Source organism: Montipora capricornis, chromosome 3, assembly GCF_036669925.1.
Source record: "Montipora capricornis isolate CH-2021 chromosome 3, ASM3666992v2, whole genome shotgun sequence".
In the NCBI taxonomy this organism is placed as follows: Eukaryota; Metazoa; Cnidaria; class Anthozoa; order Scleractinia; family Acroporidae; genus Montipora; species Montipora capricornis.
The window spans coordinates 66,806,193-66,828,692 of NC_090885.1; the positions used below are offsets into that span (position 1 = coordinate 66,806,193).

Genomic DNA, 22,500 nt, shown 5'->3' on the forward strand with positions numbered 1-22,500 from the left:
CACTTGGAGGACGAACAAAACAAACGATTCTTATAACTCAATCGTTGTCGGAGATTAATTTTTGCTGAAAATCGCACTTTCGAGTTTATCAAACCGCTTTTCTAATTATATCTGGTCAAAAAGAACCTAAACTGTCCCAAACATTGCTTACAAGTGCATTCGTTGCAAATAAATGGACTGCAATCCAACAGAAAATCAATTGGAAAATTGCAAGGCGTCGAGAGCAGGGTTATATGTCTGACGAGAGTTATGTCGCAACAAGAGTCAACCACCAGCCCGAGTCAACCACGAGTCCAACCTAATTAAGAAAATAACACAAACAGCGGTGATAAGCATTGTATTCCAACGCTTTTTTTTATATAGAACTTGACGTTTCGTATGCTAGTAAACATACATTTTCAAAAGTGACCGGTTACAATTTTTTGAAAACTATATAAATATTATATCGTAAACATTAGAGGTCTGGAACCTAGACTGAGAAAAATGATCTGCAGCAATACGTGTCTAGACATAATGAGTAGTAAAGTCTCCTTAATTTTGCAGTGCAAGTCAGTTTTTCCGGACGCTAAAATGTCAAAATGATCCCATTTAATGTCGTGACCAGTGGTTTTCACATGATCAGCAATGGCTGATGAATGGTCACTTTAAGCGAGGGCCTTGAAGTGTTCTGTTTTTCTGTCATGGAGTCTTCGTTTTTTTGTTTTGCCAATGTAGAATTCATCACAGTTCCAGCAACCATCTTCATAGATGACCTTGGACCTCTTATGATCTCCTAGTAATACGATGAAATGTGGATGATCTCGGTACATTGTTAACCAAACATGTTCCAGCAAGCTTCCTCCTTTTTCTGCTTTTGTAAAATAGACGTCCTTTTCTCTGTAATTCTACTCGGTTCTCGGTCACGTCTATGTCGATGCACTCGCAATTGCAATTGCAAATCACAACTAAATTAAACACACTTTTGCATATCCAGACCTGTATTTCTCCTTTGGAATCAAGTCTTTATTATCATTGAGAATCAAATAACTATACAGCCTTTCAAACTAAATCACAATTATTTTCTAAAGAGCTGATCACAGTCTCCACTGATGATATCAAATCTTATAAAACTAGAACAGAACTATATGCACAAGATGGCAATGAACAAAATCGTTCATATGGCTAGTTGAACAAAGGATATAAGCTAGACCATTACAAAGAAGCAAAGTGTTTAACAGTAAAAAAAAATGCAATAGACAAAAACTTATCTTCGTAGTCAATGGTACACTGAGCGGGAGGCTATTTGTTCGCGGTGAAAGTGGTACAAGCGTGAAGCCATTTGTTCGCTGTGCCATTGTTTTCACTTTATCTTCAGAAGATTCCAATATGGCCTCCTTGTTGTTTGTCGAGTTATTCTCTTTGTCGCTGTCATCTTCAGAGTAGTTCTCAATAAAGTACCCGCTGCTTATTAGAGAATTAGTATTTTGACTTGTATAGCGATGTTTCTCGTGACGTCACGCATTGTTATTAATATGCCAACCAGAACCTAATTGGCTGTTGAAACCGTCACTTCTTTTGTTCCGTGGTTGGCAAATTTGAATATCAAAAGAAATGTGACGTCAATGTTTGTAAACAAGAAATATCGCTATTGCTTTCAATAGTTGCGTCCATTTCAGTTACATTTGAGTACATCTTTTAGCGCGAAAAGCGTATGCCTTTCTTTGCATCTGTTTTGAGCGCCGCAAGAAGAAATCGATCAAGCCAACGCAACGTCGTTCTTCAGTAATTCAAACAACTCATCACAGTGCTCTGCATGATTTTGGACTACGTGGTTTGCTTTTGATGACCAATGTAAACGGCACCACGAGCCTTTTATTGTGCATTGCCAATCAAAACACCGCCACGCGCTTTCTATTGCGCATTTTGCTGCACCGAAAAAAAAAAAAAAACAAACGGAAATCTAACATATTTTATAACTCGGTGCCCTTACGGGCCCGAATAGTTACTGTAGAAACCAGAACGTAACGTAACGTGAATCAAAACAAAGCAAAACGTCAGAAGAGGTAAAGTAAAGATGGTTCGAAACCAATCTCTAGAGACACAGATAGCAACGATGTAATGTAAAATTGCTGGTGGACGAATAAAAGGAGCTGATTGGAGATCTTTTGTTTTCATCCACCATCATGGCAGCGATGATTTAACGTGAAAACCACCTATTTTAATAGTAAAATGAATAACCATCTATTTTAAAAATATCTATTAAATTGCGAGGTACTGCGAACTTTGCAGTTTTTCAAAGCGATCAACGTCGAGCTACTGCTTAAGAGTTCATGTGATTTACTTTTCCGAAAAACAGTCAGTTGCAGTGTACTGCTTTTTTTAGGGGATACAGAAAATGACCTGAAGGGAAAAGAAAATTGCTTCGAGTCAGCTGGAGGTTTCACGAGGGTGCGAGTTACCGAGGGCGAAATTGCAGTAAATGTATGTCGGAAATCCAGGGGAAATCGATTTTGGTTCGAGTTGGCGCCAGGTTTGATTTAGCGAGGGTTCGAGTTATCGGGAGTACTGCCGGGTGGTCACCCATCCAGGTATTAACTCTGTCCAATAGGACTTGACTTCGCTTGGACAAGCCGTAATACTATCAAATGAGATCGAGGTTATGTGTGCCAATCGCATCGCATCACGATCGATAACCGAGGGCACCCCGCCGGAATGAAACCGATTAGAATGCGTTCTCGTCGAACGCAACAACAAACTCCAAAAAAACAAATAGATTCTGATTGGGTGAGAGCAGTACTTAATTGTCCAGTGCCAATGGACCTTAATTACACGGCTCGATGGATTGAAACCTTTTGTTTTTGCGCACCGAAACTCGTTCCCAAACCTTTCAACTCCAGGCTCGGGGTACGAAATCTATCAAGGTCTATAGCCAATATGGCCGCCGCGCGAATAAGGTCCATAAGCTTGAAAACATGTGCATACGACTTAGAGACATTCTAACAATAATGGCCGACAATAGTTCTTGTTATATTATCGTGCAAACAATGAGTTATGAGTGTCTAGTATATGAGAACCACTTTATACGACCCCTTTACACATTTCAGTGCATACAACCTCTTCAATCTACTTGCTTGACGTCCTCATGTTTTCGGTATCTTTACAATAATTCTGAAGCCAAGTCCCGGGAAACAGAAACGTAATCAAAATCAACGTTTCGTGGAATTGTTGGAATGCCGACTTCAACAAATGGATGAATTTCTTTAATTGGAGCTCTAATCTTGCAAGAATGTGCACTCATATTTCTTGGCATGCATGCATTCATTCATTCATTCAAACACCTATAGTTGTTTTTCTTCGGCAGGCAACCACCTTTTGAGAAGAATCCTAGCTCAGGTCAATATACTGCCACACTGCCTCTAGTGCCCTCATATATTGTGTACAATCCCTCTCCATCATGACGCTAAAGTGTGCTTCTATGCATGGGTCAGAAAAACTCTAGAGCATTGTGCTTGTCGTAACCATGATATGGCTACTTTTCTTCATCTGTGAAACACCGTACGCAGACTTTGTATTGCTCAAAGGAATCTCCGTATGAGGCTTGAACGAGCCCCTTTCCCCCAACCAGCGACCTAAAAGGCAAACGGGGAATATTCGAAAAGTGCTAAAATTGCAAGAAAGGGTGAGATTCCGGGCGAATTGTTTGAGGATAATTTATAAAAATAGTTAGAGTTTTTTTTTCTAACCTGAAAAAATTCTTCAACAGTAAAGAAACAATGAATGCAAAGAAAAAGAATATATGCTGTTTAACCGGAAGAATGGTTTGAAAACTTATTTGCATATTTACTTGCAGAGTTAAAGTTGTGATACTGATTATTTTTCTATTTGTTAAGACTTAATTTGGTGTTTTTCCCACCAAGAGCTATTTATTATCAACAAAACAATATACTAATAAATTTAACAGAGCGTATCTACAGAAAGGAATCTCCGTATGAGGCTTGAACGAGCTGGCCACCCAACAAACTTTCACATTTAACAGCTAGGTGTACGTAAGTCAACTCAACAACCATGCAACGGTGTTCAACTTTCAACCGTGCGAACTTTGCAAGGAGGAGTGATTGTCAATCAAATTCGCATACCATGATTGGCGTACAAGTTTTAAAAAACTTTGTTAGGTGGTCACGGTAAGGCGCGTCGCACTGTAATATTCAAGGGGCTTCTAGTTATAATAGCCCACTTTCCTAAACAAAAGGCATCATCCCGAGGCTCTGGGGAATTAACTCATACAAATCCTTATATTTATTCCCCAGATCCTCGAGATGATGCCTTTTATTTAGGACTAAATTTTAATTTATCGAAAGTGGGCAATTGTTAAGGAAATGATAACAGATATCTTTTGGTATAGAGCGTTTTCACATGACGTCACGGGGGCTATATTGGGGTCAAGCTTTACATTAATCGTGCCTTCTCTGTATAATTATATGGCGAACACGCTGTTCGTACTTAAGCTTTGGATTTAGGGTTAGGATTTTTCTCAACAGGTTCTGATCTTGTACGTGTTACTTTCATGCTGAGGGAGGTACAAACACAAGCCAACAGTTGTAACTTTCGCCTTGGGTCGTGTTATGATCTACACAAGTTGTTATAGGCATATTGTGAACAACAAGAACTTTAATGCCCGTATGTAGGTCCTGTGACATTACATAACATCTTAATAAGTTTCACTAAATGCAAAAGGAAAGAGCGAGACTGAGGAAAACCGAGTATAAAGAAAATAACACTGAATACTCCTTCGCTTTAGGAAACTCTTATTGATGACAAAATGTGATGAGGGTCGCTGGAGTTGTAATGACTAGATCGTATCTCGCTGGTGATAATGGTTTCCTCGGTTTTTTGAAATAATTCATAAAAGGATATCACGCGTAATCTTATGCCAAATATACCACGTTTCAAATCAGGCCATTATCTGGTTATACCGCTTCTTATTTACGATGTCAAAATACTTATTGTAACTTAACCATATACGGGTGTTTCATATTTGGCCGAAATACCTCTTATCTTAAAAATATAATAAAAGGTTGACACTGGCTAAAATATTGTGTTGGACGTTTCGGCAACTACTGTTGCCTTCCTCAGCAGGGATGAAAAATGCGCATCGTATACCATCAGGACGCCGTTAGATTTTTGCATTTTTCATCCCTGCTGAGGAAGGCAACAGTAGTTGCCGAAACGTCCAACACAATATTTTAGCCAGTGTCAACCTTTTTATTATATTTTTAACATGCCTGGCTACACACCAAACATTTTTTTACCTCTTATCTTAGCCAATGAAATTGAAGAAATTGCAGAAAGGTAATAGTATAATAACAACAAATGTAGTTTTTTAAATAAAACGCATTAATTATTCCTCCGCGATTAGGGTTTTTTGATGTGAGATATGTTGCATGAGCTTATACTGTATATGGTAGGTTTTTGAGCCTAATAGAAATCCATTCCCAGATTTTAAAGTCGAAACGAGAACGCTTATTTACACTATTAAATATTTGGTCAATTGCTGATCCTACAAAAGTTTGGTTTTGAGAAATGTCTTGCATAGTGGGAATAGATTTCTGATGTTAAAGTGAGATTATTACACTGTAAACAAAAAAGCTGGCGTACTTGTTATCACCACAGCTACCTGTCAATAGGGGCATGCCATTTCTTTGTATTAAAATAAAAAAACTTAGAACCTCCGGCACCCTGAAAAAAATCTGTCGCATGGGTCACGCATGTTCATACCAGTCCAGCGGCAGGAAATAATTGTATCGGTCAGAGCTGATTTTTTTAGGGTCTCCCGGAAGCATTTTCTTGGGAAGACAGATATTCATTCCATCGCTACGGTCTCATAATTTGGTCTATCCTAAAGCCTCGTAGAGCACAACCAAAGAAACCGAAACATTCTTTTCTCCGGTATGGACTCTTTCATGTTTCCTCAAACCTTCTCCTTCGGTAAAACACTTGTCTCACTGTCGGCATTCATAAAAGGTTTCTCTCCAGTATGGACTCTTTCATGTTTCCCTAAAACCTTTTCCTTCGGTAAAACACTTGTCTCACTCTCGGCATTCATAAAAGGTTTCTCTCCAGTATGGACTCTTTCATGTTTTCTTAAACTTCCTACTTTGCTAAAACACTTGCTGCATTGTTTGCATTCATAAGGTTTCTCTCCAGTATGGACTCTCTCATGTCTCCTTAAAGTTCCTACTTCGCTAAAACACTTGCTGCATTGCTTACATTCATAAGGCTTCTCTCCAGTATGGACTCTTTCATGTTTCTTTAAACTTCCTGCTTGGGTAAAACACTTGCCACATTGTTTGCACTGATAAGGCTTCTCTGCAGTATGGACTCTTCGGTGTTCCCTTAAAGTTCCTGCTCGTCCAAAACACTTACCACACTGTTGGCATTCATAAGGCCTCTCTCCAGTATGGACTCTTTCATGCTTCTTTAAAGTTCCTGCTTGGCTAAAACACTTGCCACATTCTTTACACTCAAAAGGCTTCTCTCCAGTATGGACTCTTTCATGTTTTTTTAATGTTTCTGCTCGTCTAAAACACTTGCCACACTGTTGGCATTCATAGGGCTTCTCTCCAGTATGGCCAACTTCATGTCTCTTTACATCTCCCGCTCGGTCATACCACGTGACACACTGTTTCCACTGACAAGTCTTTTCTTCAGCATTCGCCTCGTTAAGTTTCGTTAGGTTTTCGCGTTTCGCAGGAATTCTCTTAGGAATTCGTTTCTTGCGCATAACTGATTATGACATCATTCTTTTATCGCATTAGGCACTAAAATAAAACGAAAGCAGAAAAAATTGTTAGTAATTATCTAATTCATATAATTATCTCGTGAACTTAGTATTGTCTTGTTTATTTTGTAGTACATGTGGTCTCGGTCGTCAAGTGCCCCGGGTCAATGGCATTCCAACCGCCAGTCGACCCCTGACATTTTTCTCAATCCTCACCCTCTTCATTTAGCAGGTCGAAGCAAACCATAACTGTGTAGTATCTTTTGACGCTATCGTGTGTAATTCGGTTATTTTTGTTAGTTGTATTTTCCACGATTAAAACCTTGTCTATTTGGTTTCCTTGACATGATTGCAGAATCCTGCCTTTGGGTGGGGACCTAAAGTCTTAATCACCAATGCTCTCCATCTTTTTTTATGGGTTGTTTTGTTTATGTCTTCATAGTGCCATTCCCCCCAGTTTCAGAAATAACTCCCCTCAAGGTGGACCATTTTGCCTGGGAATTGAAACATCATCACCCCAATCAACAGCAATGCAAGTTTGTTTTGGACGGTATGCGCTACAGATCGGTTTTAACCCTTGGCTCTCCCTGCAATCGGCCAACCAGCAACTTTGGTCATTGACGAGTACTTGGCCCATGAAGTCTCCAGGTCAGGGTCACAGGCCCTTTCAGTTCCACTCCCTTTCCCAACCTCCCTGTTAGCAGCTTCAGGGCTATTCCCAAAAGGGGTCAACCTGGCATGTGACGCTTGATAATGGATCTCTCGCCCCAGGTGGTGCACGTGCAATGATGGTATTCACCCACAGGAGTTTACCTTGCACTACATCACTGTAGATCAAGTCATCCGCATGGTTTTGTGTCTCGGGAAGGGAGCTCTCTTGGCTAAGTTTGATGTCGAGGCAGCCTATTTCAATATTCCAGTTGACCCAGCAGATCGGTTTCTCACAGGAATAAAATGGCAGGATTCCTATTATGTTGACTTGACCCTCCCCTTTGGCCTTCGCTCTGCTCCTCACATTTTTAATTCAGTTGCGGATATGGTGGAGTGCATCCCGATTTACTCACATCAGATCCCTGACATACTCCATTATCCATTATTTTAGGAGGTACAGTGAGTATTAGGTTAGGTAAGTATTTCCACTGGACTAGGTTCAGTGTGACACTGCCTGTTAACGGCTGCTTCTGGGCTGGTTCTCGCTTGCAGGGGTTGCTATGGATACCTCTCTGCTGGGCCTGGATGACCTCAGGCCCCTCCTGCTAACTTTTAAGGCATCCGTTACCAAGCTCACCAATTGGCGATGAGTTTAATACCAGACCATAAGTGTAATGCTAATTGTGGTAACACTACTAAAAAGAAAATTCCCCAAGGAAACCACACCCCCTCATTCTACCTCAAGGGTAACCAGCCAATATCAATTCTTTTTCTATCATCTGACATTTCATATGAAATCTGGTGTTTTCTTGGTAGTATGAATGCTTACATGTATACATGTAGATCGGAACCTTAATCATTTCTAGCCAGTGATTCTTTTGCTAGTGGTAATTTTCCTGATAGATTAAAATTAGCAAGGATTATAGCTATTTTTAAAAATGCTCAAGATCAGGTAGACTACTTTCCTTCCTCTCTGAATTCAGCAAAATATTTGAAAGAAACTACCGGTATGTATCATTAGATATTTTGAAGATTCCAAGATTCGGTTTTGTTTTAAGGAAAACTGTTCCACCATGCACGTCCTTATCTTCATCACTGAAGCTACATGTATTTATAAGTCCATTGATGATAAGGAATTTGGTTGTGGCATATTCATTGATCTAAAAGAAGCTTAATATACTGTGAAGCATCGAAGTCTATTGACTACAGCAATCCATTATAATATATGGGGTGTTGTGCATCAATGGTTTGAGTCCTATTTATCCTACAGAAAACAGTTTGTATGTGTAAATTGTCAGAATTCAACTTCCCTGCCAGTAACTTGTGGTGTTTAAAATACTCTACTATAGGACCCCTCCCATTCTAACAGAAATAAGTGTGACAACTTTTCATATATTTTTTAATGATACTAATCTTTACCTTTCTACCAGAAGTGTACATGTAAATCACCTTATAAAACTCATGAATAATAATATTATTATGATGATGGGAAAACAGAAGAAATATTTTATTGATCAATATCTGTATATCTGATACAGATTCCCTTCATTTACATAAACAATACTTTCGATTTTCCCTTTTCCAAAAATGCCTTGAGTACATTTACAATTAAATGCTGACCTTTAATTAGTCACCTACAATATTCGTGTCAGATCTGTATCACATTTACAAACTCTTGGCTTTGTCTCGAGTTTGTAAATGTGATACTGATCTGCAGCTCATATTGTATACAGTCAAATTTACTTAAAGTGCCCCTGTGATCAAAAAAACCACTTCCTTTTTTCCTTCAGATTTTGAAAGTGTGCTTGCTTAACACCTGACTGGCAAAATTTTGAGCTTTGATTTTTATCCAAAGGCCGCTTACTTTGAGTGTAAGTTTTGGATTTCACGGTCCGCCATTACTCACGTTCAAAACTGACCGATTGGAACTCAGACGGTTGGATCCAGAGAAACGTGACGTCAGAGGCTCACTAGCTTAAAAATTTAGCGTGTGAACGCAGCTTATTATATATGCAAAGCCTGAGTTTAAAAGTCTGAAAGCCCAAAACCCCCGTGCTGCATATTAATTTTGCAGCGTACACACGTATTGCATTCTTAAACTAGTGAGCCTTTGACGTCATTTTCTCCTCTATCCAGCTCTCTCAAGAACATAATGTTAGTAATGGCGGACCATTAAATAGAAAAATTCCAGTTAAAATCAAGAGGTGTCTTTTTGAAATCAAGGCTTAAAACGTGGGTCACTTAGTGTTTTGTTAACATAGTTTTAAAATCCAAAGAAAAATATGAATTGATTTTTTGGTCACAGGGGCACTTTAAAGTAACCCTAAAACAGGATCTTAAATCTGTTGCCTAATGGTTGAAGTGTAACATCTTAGCACTTAGTATCTCAAAAACTAATTTTATAATACAAACGTAAAGCCAAATTAGTCCTTCAGTATTAAATTATTGATAACCAAATTATACATCACACAAGTCGATTCTGTTAAATACACATGTACTTAAGTGTAATATTTTATGACAATTTAACATGACAAAATCACTTAATAAACTTTGTCTAAAGCTACTGTATCAAAGACTCTGCTTTTTCTTCATCATGTAAAAATACTTTTAAGGAGACTCCACTGCGCTACAAAATACATTGTGTACCTAAAACGTAACTCATGTCCCACACTCTTCGACAACTTTGATGAAGATGCCAGAATGCCACATCCAACATGGCAGTAGATGTAGTTTTCAATTTTGCCAGTTCTTCGGGCATGAAAATGCCAGGAAACGAGAAATAGTAACTTTATTGTCAGAGAAATGTGAAAAGGCCACTTTATTTTCCGAGAAGCGTGATCAAGACCCCTCCTCACTGACTCCTTTTACCACCCTCAACTGGCAGAGAATTGATTTTGAAGCATGAAGCAAGTTGTGAAGCATGTGAGTCACACTTATTTAAAACCAAAGGCAAGAGGGTACACCCATTTATTTCACTATTATACCAACTAAGAAACTATCACTGCAGGGGTTTCAATGACGATTGCAGTAGATGACTGGGCTAATCAATGTAAGCGGCGGCCACTCTTATCTTTTACAAGGGTTTGAGTGAAAATCAAGGCACAGTAGCCAGCGGTGAGAGACAAATTTCTGACAAACAGATGGCGGTATACAGCCTGTGACCGGCTTCCAATGAAACCCCTGCACTGAAGATGTAATAAACAACTTTTCTTACCTTTGGTGCTTGAAGCAATATTTTCTCAGTGAGTATAAATCGAGTGGGGATGTACTTGATGTAATTGACATGTATTGTCCAGACAGCTGGACTGGACTTCTAGCATGCACGCTGTTACAAAGAATGGAAATTTACTGAACAATGAGATGTTGTTACGTAGGAAATATGACAATTAATCACATTTTCGAATTGGTTTGCATTAAGGTAAATTTTAATACTTGTATGTCACAATCATTACCTGGAACGACATACTCTTGTAACGTATACTCTTAAAGGCTCACCTTCAACTGACAGGCATTGTGTGCCGTGGAACTATTTACATGTATGAAAGTTCCGCCCTAAGCTGAAATTCATCCAATTATATCCCTAGGATAAGCAATACGAATTTCCTTAAAAAAAAACAAGCGGTCGAAAAGCCTGTTGGTTGAAGGTGGGCTTTAACGCAATGTCTCTCTGTTTCAAACGGAGGAACAAAACATTACAAAAAAAAAAAAAAAACCTCATTCATGACCCACACTCTCCCACGACTCAGATGACGATGACACAACAGCCTTAACAACATGTGCTCACTGTAACATTCAACACGGCAGTTGTTCTCAAGGGGTAAGCCAATCCTTCAGGCGTAAAAAGTCGTTCTCTTTCCTGACTTAATTGCCGAGAAATATGAAAAGGCCAGTTTATTTTCCATGAGGTGTGATCAAGACCCTTCCCCACTGACTCCTTTTACCACAGTTAAGATTGTTGTTCTGCGAAGCAAGTTGTGAAGCATACAGTATGGTGTCCTTGGTCCACGAGATCCTTGGTCCATGACTTTTCCGAACATGTTATATTTCTTCGTTAACTAAAGTACCACCAAAAGCAATCTGTACAATGATTTCTTTTCTATTCTTCTTTCACATGACCAAATTTCGGCTTTCCTGCAATTGGTGATTGTGCGGAACTCAATTTTGTTGACAGGTGTGTTAATTTGTCTTTGTAGAAAGTCTCCACTTTTGCGGTTCCGTAACTTACCGGTACATGGTCATGTTTACTTGGCTTGTGTAAAGATAAAACGCAACAGAAACACGTTTCTTTTTGTAGCACAGATTTCTAGATAAACTAATTCCTGCGGTTGGGTACGAATTTGCTGCAGACTTTTAACCTTTTGTTTCATCGACTCTTGAAAAATATCAACAATATCCGCGACATTATACTACTTATGACCCCAGGGAATTCAAATCTCGCAAGGCAGATAAAGAAAACCTTCGATAAATGGAAAAGGTCTTTGCTCTTACTGAATATTTTCAAAATCTTGTTTGCACATGTTTACGAACGGGTTACCTTCTTTTATGTCTAGAATACCTACACGGTCTAATGATGAAACTTAATGGTAAATTCAAGGAAAGGTTACATTTATACAAACGTTGGCCGTGTAGCACTTATATTTCAACAGACTTAACTGATTAGAGTGTAATCAGTGAAGTGCAACTTTTGTACCCCATATGAACCATGTGAGTGTTAGCCCTACTAATGGGGAAATGGGCCCACACAATGACAGAGAAAAACTCTGACTAGGGAGGGAATTGAACCCACGATCTTCGGGCCAGACCACCGCTGTTCTACCGACTGAGCTACAAGGTCAGACGTGAGCAGGCCGTGGGAACTGAAGATGTTAAAGTCATGGCAATGAACATGTACAAGTACAAGGAAAGGTTAAGTTTATACAAACGTTGGCCGTGTAGCACTTATATTTGCACTGATTAGAGTGTGATGGGAAGTGCAATATATAATGAATTATAATGTTGTGTCTAGATACCCGGGAAGTGCTTTCAAAAAACTAGATACCCGGCAGTCAAAAATTTTGACCAATTTTCTTCAAATAGCTCGCTTAATTCCTCTAAGAACGTAAGATATTTGTTTAGAAATCTCAAGCGATTATAAATATTGCCTTGGGTTAAAAGCAGAAGCGACTGTTGAGCTTGGGCATAGAGTGAAATCTCAATATTTTTGACACTTAGAAAATATTCAAGTTCTGACACACTAAGTCAACTCCCGATGAATATCCACAGAAATTACCAACGAACCCAAGGCAATATTATAATCGCTTGAGATTTCTAAACAAATATCTTATGTTCTTAGAGGAATTAAGCGAGCTATTTGGAGAAAATTGGTCAAAATTTCTGACTGCCGGGTATCTAGTTTTTTGAAAGCACTTCCCGGCTGCCGGGTATCTAGACACGTCGGAATTATAATGAAATGGAGCTTGTGTTGAGAGGAGACGGTCAACTGAAAATAAAAGCAGATTCTATACTCACAACGACATCCAATACGACTGTAGCTGAGATTTATCAAGGATAATAAAGAAGAAATAAATTTTCAAGCTCGTACTGAAATTATCGGGATTCACAGGTTTTTTTTTGGGGGGGGGGGGGGGCTGCTTACATGATTCGCAGACCAAGGATCAAATTCGCGAACGAAGGGCTCGCGATTACGTTCACCCATTTTTCAAATTACAAGAGAAATATTTCAGTTTGGAACTTGCCAATTTAATGTTATCGCAAGAAACGAAAAAGCTATCTTCATGAAAAATTTCAGTTCGTGGCGTTTTGATTCAGGTAAGATATTCAAGATCCTTTTTTCTCGCGGACCACGCGGACACCATACTGTACAAGTTGTACTTTAATATTAAAGCGAAAGCAAGAGGGTGCACTCAGTTATTTCACTGTTATACAAACTAAAATAACTAATACTTCACTGAAGATGAAGTAAACAACTGCTCTTACCTTAAGTATCACGGAGACTTCAGTCGCAGAAGCTTGAAGTAAAGTGATGTTCGAATATTCAGCCGAATATTCGAAATATCGATATCGGTCAGCGAGTGAAATAGAATGGCAAAGTATTTGATGTAATTTGCATGTATTGTACGGATAGCTGGGCTTTTCGTAACGGAGACAAGTGTCTCTTTTCTCTTTTTTAAATCGTGATTTTGTTCGCCGTTATTTTTTCCGCCGCTCACTCCTCCTCCTGGAGACAGTCCAGTAAACCAATCAAAATTTGAAATAATTACACGTGGCCGACACAAAGCGCGGGAAAGTGTGCACGCGTGAGCCACGATTGGTTTTGGTTTCACTTCTGATTGGTTGAAAAAGTGGAGGGAGAACTTTGAACCAATCACCGAGTGAAGAAATGCAAAACCAAAGCCATTCGCTAATTACTTTCGACACTCAATTGAAAACCGCTCTGTCCCGAAAACTTCGGTGCTAAAGGTCTCTAATAGGGAGCTTAAGCAACCACAACGACGACCGGGAGGAAGACGACCAGGTGGGTGTTAATTAATGCGCAGGTGCGGCCTAAGACGTTCGTCGTCTTGTTGACGAACATGTTTGACGTTTATTTGAATCATTGTTTTTCCTCCACACATATGACAAGTGACTCGAGCTAAAGCACAAGTTTATTTTCAAGTTATTTGATGGAAGAGTTCTGACAGTTTCATTTTTCTTGAATGATATTTTTGATGGTAATACTAAACAACTTAACGTTTGATTGAAAATTATTGGAAGTAACTTGCAGATTAACCTTTGAAGCGGCAAGTGATGTTATCAGATTGTTTGTTTACAGTACCTAGGGCAAGTCTCTCGTTTTTTGCAAATTGGTTTACGAGCTACTGAAATGCTTTCCGACCATTGTACAACTAGAAGAGCCTTTTTAAACTTGATTTCAAGGAATAAAACGCTTGAGACCGCCGATCGGCTAGAATAACTTGATGTCTGTTGTTGTCGTTTTACTTGTTAAATTTTTTGCATCAATTAAATTGACAAAAATAAATAAACTTGAATCATTCTGAAAATCAGACAAACGTGGCACATAATCAAAATCAGTGACACCCCGGAGTTTCAATGTCATGATGTTATGTGGGACTGTTACACTGTAAAGACTGAAGCTGGCGTACTTGTTATCACTTTGTTTTCAAACTAATTTAAAAGGCACCTTCAAATTTTCTCAGTGGAAGCCAAAAGTGGCTTAAGTTGACGGATCCACAAAAGTCATGATTTTGGTACGTATAGCGTTCCAGAAGAAGCTTCTCGGTGCTCAGCTATTCTTGGCAAAGCCAGCATCTGTGTTTTTCGCCCTGGTTTGAACGATGCTCTCATCTGGTGCAGCGGTGATGGATTTCTAATTACAGTTCATTTGTAATTGCAGAACGTCCTTACGCTTTTTCATTTTTTTTTCACTCGTTTCCTGCTGCGAAAAGGCATTCTGCACTACTTATGTTCGTAACGTTTCCCTCCACTATGTAATCTTTTTTCATGTTGGGTTAAATTTCCAGCTTGGCTAAAACACTTGCCACACTGTTGGCATTCATAAGGTCTCTCTCCAGTATGGACTCTTTTATGTCTCGATAAAGCTTGTGCTAGCCTAAAACACTTGCCACACTGTAGGCATTCATAAGGCTTCTCTCCAGTATGGAGTCTTTCGTGTGTCCTTAAACTTCCTACTTCGCTAAAACACTTGCTGCATTGTTTGCATTGATAAGGTTTCTCTAGAGTATGTAATCTTTTTTTATGTTTCCTTAAACATCCTGCTAGCCTAAAACACTTGCCACACTGTAGGCATTCATAAGGCTTCTCTCCAGTATGGAGTCTTTCGTGTGCCCTTAAACTTCCTACTTCGCTAAAACACTTGCTGCATTGTTTGCATTGATAAGGTTTCTCTCCAGTATGCAATCTTTTTTTATGTTTGCTTAAACTTTCTGATAGCCTAAAACACTTTCCACACTGTAGGCATTCATAAGGCTTCTCTCCAGTATGGAGCCTTTCATGTGCCCTTAATCTTCGTACTTCGCTAAAATACTTGCCACATTGTTTGCATTCATAAGGCTTCTCTCCAGTATGGACTCTTTCATGTCTCTTTAAATTTTCTGCTCGGCTAAAACATTCGCCACATTGTTTGCATTCATAAGGCTTCTCTCCAGTATGGTCTCTTTCATGTTTCTTTAAACTTTCTGCTTTACAAAAGCACTTGCCACACTGTTTGCAGTTATAAGGTTTCTCGCCAGTATGGACTCTCTCGTGTTTTCTTAAACTTCCTGTTTGGCTGAAACATTTGCCGCATTGTTTGCATTTAAAAGTTTCTCTCCAGTATGGACTCTCTCATGTGTCCTTAAAGCTCCTGCTTGGCTAAAACACTTGCCACACTGTTGGCATTCATAAGGTCTCTCTCCAGTATGGACTCTTTTATGTTTCGTTAAAGCTTCTGCTAGCCTAAAACACTTGCCACACTGTAGGCATTCATAAGGCTTCTCTCCAGTATGGAGTCTTTCATGTTTCTTTAAACTTTCTGCTCCCTTATAGCACTTGCTGCATTGCTTGCATTCATAAGGCTTCTCTCCAGTATGGACTCTTTCATGTTTCTTTAAACTTCCTGCTTTACAAAAGCACTTGCCACACTGTTTGCATTTATAAGGTTTCTCTCCAGTATGGACTCTCTCGTGTTTTCTTAAACTTCCTGCTTGGCTGAAACATTTGTCGCATTGTTTGCATTCATAAGGTTTCTCTCCAGTATGGACTCTCTCATGTGTCTTTAAAGATCCTGCTTGGCTAAAACGCTTACTGCATTGCTGGCATTTATAAGGCTTCTCTCCAGTATGGACTCTTTCATGTTTCTTTAAATTTCCTGCTTGGGAAAAACACTTGTCACAGTGTTTGCATTGATAAGGCTTCTCTGCAGTATGGACTCTTTCATGCTCCCTTAGATTTCCTGCCTGGCTAAAACACTTGCCACACTGTTGGCATTCGTAAGGCTTCTCTCTTTCATGTTCCCTTAAATTTCCTGCTTGGCTAAACCACTTGCCATATTCTTTGCCTCTTAGAGACTGTTCGACCTGCGTCACTAAAACACTTGCCACACTGCTGGCATTCATAAGCCCTCTCTCCAGTTTTTCTTTCGTGTCTCCTTAGGCGTATCTCCAATATTCGCTTCGTTAAGTTCCGTTAGATTTCCCCATTTTGTTGGAATTCTCTCAGGAATTCGCTTCTTGCGCAAACTGATTATGACATCATTTTTGTTGCTCATTAGGCACTAAAATAAAACAAAAGCGGAAAAAATGTTGATACCATCCTTAGAAAGTTACAGTTTATATAATCATATCATAGTCTCTTTATCGACACTGTAGACGCTGGTCACTTCCATCACCTAAATCAATTGCCAAACCCTATTTTGTGGAGATAATATTACACTCTTCTCAGAACCCTTATTCCAAAAAAAAAAGAAAAAAGAAAACAAAAACAATACAAAACCAGACGCCTCGTGAGCGTAAACGTGGTTGCCTATGGTAAGTGATTGTCCTCCTCAAAATCCAGTTGTTGTACTTAATCCCAAACACCCTAACAAATTATCGGTCCGGAAACGAAACACTATTTATTGAAGCTGCAGTGAGTGAAGCTGGAGCGAACAATCGAGGCAGCTCTCCAGTCGGGAGAAGAACACATTACATTGGTCAAAGGCGCAAGGACTTGTGGTTATGCGTGAATGGAGAACTTAAGATGCGCGGTATGATATTTCACTTCATGTATCGTTTACACTGTCATGCAACAAGAAAATAACTTCAAAATCGTTCACTGAAAAAGGCCAATAACTTGGAAAGTTGTAGGAAGCAAATCCTTTAACCACCTCTCCAGTTCTCAAGTCTGTGAGGTACATCGTTTCCGAGTTATTTGTCTAAGCGTTTCACGCTACTTGAAGAGCTTTGTGTGGATCATCTGGATTTCACTGTTTGCAGCGAAAACAGGGCACTTTGGCATGTTTTCATCGATCAAACGGGTGTTAGACTTAGTGCGGTAATTTTTATGAGCCTCTTTTAAAATTACCACACATTTCACATCTTTGGAAGACCACGGAACATGGAAATGAAAATGATTTTTTGTTTTATTTTGTGCTCTTCGAGTAGCGATCTCATGAACTTCAGCAATTTTCGACTCTAGGCACGCTTAAATTTGGGCCTTTTGCGGCTCTGATTGTTGTTGGCTCTAAAAATATGTTTTCAGGTATTTCCAAAAACTAAAGTCATTGCACTTACTTATGACCCAAGATAGTTAAACAAGTACAGTTTGAGGGCAACTTTTTTTCCGACCCGAAATGCAGTGGACCACTTTTAGAAAACTGCTTGTTAATTTCGCGAGTGGGAGTTTTAGTTGTTTGATTTGAACCCTGCTCAGATGATTCAGCTGCTTTTGAGGGCAGAAATGCTCTAACATCCATGACTATCAAGCGTGGTGATCGTAGATTTGCATTTCAAGATGGCGGACAATAATGTTGTTTTTGTTTTTTTGTTTTGATAGCTTTGCATCATGGGTAGACGCCCAACGCTCCCTGGATAAGCAAAATCAAGATGGCGGTGAATAAGCGCTAAACTCTTCACCGAATTAAGGATTATTTTTTTATTACTGGGTTGCCAGTATGGCAATCCCAGTCGGAAAGTGGGTGGGATTTATTTGTTTTATTATTTTTCTTTTTTTTTTTCGTGTCGGTAAAAGTCTTGCCTGTCACTCCCCTGCCAAGTGCTATCTTTGTGCATAGAGCCTTCTGCTCGTATTTTCTTAGGATAGAGAGGGTAGGGGAAATGCGTAGATTTCTGTGGTGGACACAGTAGAATGATAAACTTAACCGCCAATGGCGTCGAAAGTCATGTAACGCGAATGGCGTTTTAGTGGATCTTTGAACAAAATATACCCTTATGAAGCTCAATAATGGCAAGTCATTTGGATACTGAACAAGACAGGCGGTGGAATCTTAAAAGCGACGAGTAATGGACTTCGACAACAATCTGTCGCCCGTCGAGCCGAAATCAAAGTGAGCTGCATTTCTAAGATTTTGCCAAGTGTGCTGTTATGCAGAACACTGAAACCAAATGGAAAATTCTCTGGTAAGTTATGGGTTCAACAAAGACAGAGAACGAATCGAACACCTTAAGTGGATCTGTGATCAACTCTGCACAGTCTTCAGGTAAAAAAAAATTGGAATTGTCACAGCCAAGAATTATTTGAAAGAAATCTTGTCGTCTATTTTGTGCTTCATTATTCAAGGAAAAGGTTCTTCATGGAAACGGTTTGATCCTGAAATTTTAGTTTGTTGTAATATTGCGCATATTTGACACGATTGAGTTTTTTCTCCTCACGCACGTAATGAAATAGGAAGGGGTTTTTGCCTCTAATAGCAAATATGTTGTTTGTTTCAAAAAATTGTTCGCTGGGAAAGGTGGCCTTTATGAATTTATCATGTTTTATAATATGCGAGCTTAACTGGATAGTTTTTATGGCAATAGTAAAGCATTTTCGTGTCAAAATGAGGTTAGCGTTTTTCTGTTGTGCTAAGTTAATTAAATATAAATATACATTCTGCCTCGTGAGTTTGTTATTCTCGTTAACCAGCAATGGCGTCGAAAGTCATTGCAACGCGAATGGCGTTTTAGTGCATCTTATGTTGTTTGTTTCAATAAAATGTTTCGCAGGAAAAGGATTCTGTGATATTTTCTGCCTTTGTGAATTATAATATCATGTTGTGTATTGAATTTTCGAGCTTAAGGTTGAAACGTGATACGGGAGGATATTTTTAGTATTGCTCTGTAAGCAGGAAAGGTTTCATGAAAATAAACAGGTCTGTTGGAAGCGTGCTTGAGTTTCAACAAAATGAGCCCCAAAATCAGCGAAAAATTGTGACGCCGGTGAATAATAAAGTAGCGGCTATTTCCAAAATGATGGAATTACCTGGTGATAAATAACCTCGTCTTGGAGAGTAAATTTTTGACTTTGCAGAAACAATGGTGGGCGATTGTGATCTTTGTTTTGAATTCGCTCATTTATTGTCAAACTTTATAACACTTGACAGAAAAAGAAACTTACGAAAACCCGGTATCTTGCCATCATTTGACACAGATGCTTCACTGTTTGGCAAGTAAACATGCCGCGGTAACTTAATCACGGCGCCCACTGAATTCCGGTCATGTCACTTTCGATTTTGCGATTTATTTGTGCACTACTTTGCTAGTAACCACATGTCTTTTCAGGCTATTTTTTGCAAGACTTCTTCCATGGCACTACTAAAAGATAGACAATACCAAAACAATATCGTGCACTGTTAGAGCTACATATTACGCAAGGACAGATCTGTTTCGTCGTACGAACGTGCGAGGACCTGTGAGCCGAAGGGCCTCTGCTGGTATGACTTCTGGGTGACCCCTTAAATGGTCTTAATGACCCCCCAACTTGAAAAAAATTGTCTGGAACGGTGCACATACCACAGGCAAGCCAGTGTACCCTCACGGAGGGTCTAGTTATTATATGGCTTGTGTTTGTAGCCGATATAACGCGCGCTCTGATTGGCTAATTGTGACTGAATTGTAGGGCATTATTCTCCCGTAATGCCCACGGGCCGATTACGGGCTTGCAAAAACAAAGCAAAAGGTAATTAAAAAGCCATACAATAAGCTACTTACCAACCGAGCTAGCTCGAGTCGTACTGGAGAATATTGGCCCTCGGTCCCCAGTACGGCCCTCGCGCTCGGTTAGTAAGAAGTTAATGTATAATTAATTTTCTTTCCTTTATTCATGCAAATTGTTAATGAGGAAAAAATATTGAAAACATTAATTTTGAAGGCTTACGTTATTTATAGATGCAAAAATTAAGTAGCCAAGATGGCTAGTAAATGAGCAAAATCCACTAGCCAATATTTAAAATCTACTGGTATTTGGCTAGTAGACCACCGCCAAGTTTGATCCCTGAATTATGATCTTGTCGTCTCTTTACCGGTACATGTGCATAAATTATCTTGCCTTGATGATGAAGTGTGCCTTACATGTATTTGCAAGACAAATGTCAGAATATATAATTATAACATACATGTACTAACAAGGAGACTTCGCTGCGTTACAAAAAACATTGCGTAACTAAAAAGTAATTCATGACCCACACTCTTCCATATTGGCTGAAATGTAGATGCCAGAACGCCACTGTGATCCAACATGGCACTAGTAGTTTTCAATTAATTTTTCCAACTTCGGGCGCGAAAATTTGTTTTCTTTCCGGGAAACGAGAAATACTAACTTTATTGGCCGAGAAATGTGAAAAGGCCACTTTATTTTCCGAGAAGTATGATCAAGACCTTTCCTCACTGACACTTTTTACCACCCTCAACTGGCAGAGAATTGATTGCGAAGCATGAGAATTGATTGCGAAGCATGAAGCAATTTGTGAAGCATGCGAGTCACACTTTTTTAATAAGCAAAGGCAAGAGGGTGCACCCATTTATTTCATTATTATACCAACTAAGAAACTAATACAGTGTATATCACTGACGATTTTGTACACAACTTTTCTTACCTTCGGTGCTTGAAGCAATATTTTCTCAGCGGGTGTAAGTCGAGTGGGGATGTACTTGATGTAATTGACATGTATTGTCTGGACAGCTGGACTGGACTCCTAGCGTGCGCGCTGTTTCAAAGAAAGGACAATCACTTTAAAGGGGCTAGGTCACGCAAGTTTAGGCAATTTCAGCACTGATCGAATGGTCATAGAATTAACTAAAATATCAAAATAACTGTTCAAAACTATAGAAGAACTCTAACAAAACACAGGGAAGCCAAGAAGGGACATGGATGGACAAAACTGGAGAGGATTGAAGTGGATTGAATTTAGGTAAATTTGAAAAACGTCGGCCCACCTTTTTTCAAATTTATATCAATCTATATCAAAATGTCATTTACAAAGCTGGAAAATCATTCTCAGTTGTTATGTGGCTGTGATTTTGCAAATGAAAGACTCCTGCTCTGCCAATTTGACGTTTAGACCTCATAATAAACAAAATGAAACAAATTTACCTAAAATAGCGTGACCTAGCCCCTTTAAGCAAAGGAACCGCAAGTTGTTGTTATGTGGTACACTCTTAAGGAACAAGGATGGCACAGTCTGTTAGTGTGCGGCCCTCGTGCAAGAGGTCCTGAGTTCGATTCCCAGATCTCACATCCTTGTTTCGACTTCTTTCCTTTCAGTGTAGCCTAAGTAACTTTAAATACCTGTAAAAAGAGCACTGATGGAGATGGGGGGAGTAAAATGAGCGCACCGTCGACCTCAGGTTTGTCAGTTGAATTACTGTTACGAGTTATCGATGTTGAATATGGTTGCTTTACTTTTTACTTTTAAACAATAAATTTTAAATTAAGAATGCCCTTTCTAGTTTCGAGTTCGTATGTTCTTAAAATAAGAAAAACAAGACGCCTCCAAAGGCGTATCCGTGGAATGCGCGAACAGTTGACACAAATTGTCCACTTACAGTGAACTTCAAGTACAGGTAAACTTCGGAAAATGGCGAGAGATTACCAGAAAGATACATCTGTAATATAAATTGAAGTTGTCTGTTGTAAAAACTCATTATTAATGTTACTAAATTTGCAAATGCAAACAAGGAAGCCCTAGTAGCGGGTTCTTGGGATACGGGATCTTTCATTTATTTATTTTTTGGAATGAGACTTTATTTAAATTCTACAGTTTTACTTCCTTCCTTAACTACGTTCATCCAAAAATTACAAGATCAGCCTTAAATCATCCGAAAAACTTATTACAGATCACAGTTCAACAACTTATCATACTGGTCCAGTTGTTCAAAAGCTGATTAATGCTAATCTCAGGTTAAAAATGAACAAACGAGTTTTATTCTCTACTCCCAAATGCTGTTCAAGGCTGATATTCCGTGAAACTTTACATTAGAAGAAGTCAATAAGCAAAGGAACTTTCACCAAAAAGTTGAAAACATAAAACAAAAGTTTACGCTAATCCTGGATTAAGGTAATCGGCTTTCGAACAACCGGGCCATGTATTCAAATTCCGGTTCCGTAATCCTGGTTTAGTT

General features: G+C 39.1%; 1 protein-coding gene across 1 annotated transcript in view; it reads right to left on the reverse strand.

The window, feature by feature from the left end:
* LOC138040733 (zinc finger protein 721-like) overlaps window positions 1–16,521 on the reverse strand; it is a 28,316-nt gene extending 11,795 nt beyond the window's left edge. The window contains exons 1-4 of the mRNA XM_068886412.1: window positions 15,792–16,521; window positions 14,868–15,750; window positions 5,954–6,767; window positions 5,028–5,034 (exon numbers count right to left, since the gene is read on the reverse strand). Of these exons, the coding sequence (XP_068742513.1) occupies window positions 5,028–5,034; window positions 5,954–6,767; window positions 14,868–15,750; window positions 15,792–16,521 (2,434 nt within the window). The remainder of the gene's footprint in view (window positions 1–5,027; window positions 5,035–5,953; window positions 6,768–14,867; window positions 15,751–15,791) is intronic.
* Between the last annotated feature and the right edge of the window lie 5,979 nt (window positions 16,522–22,500).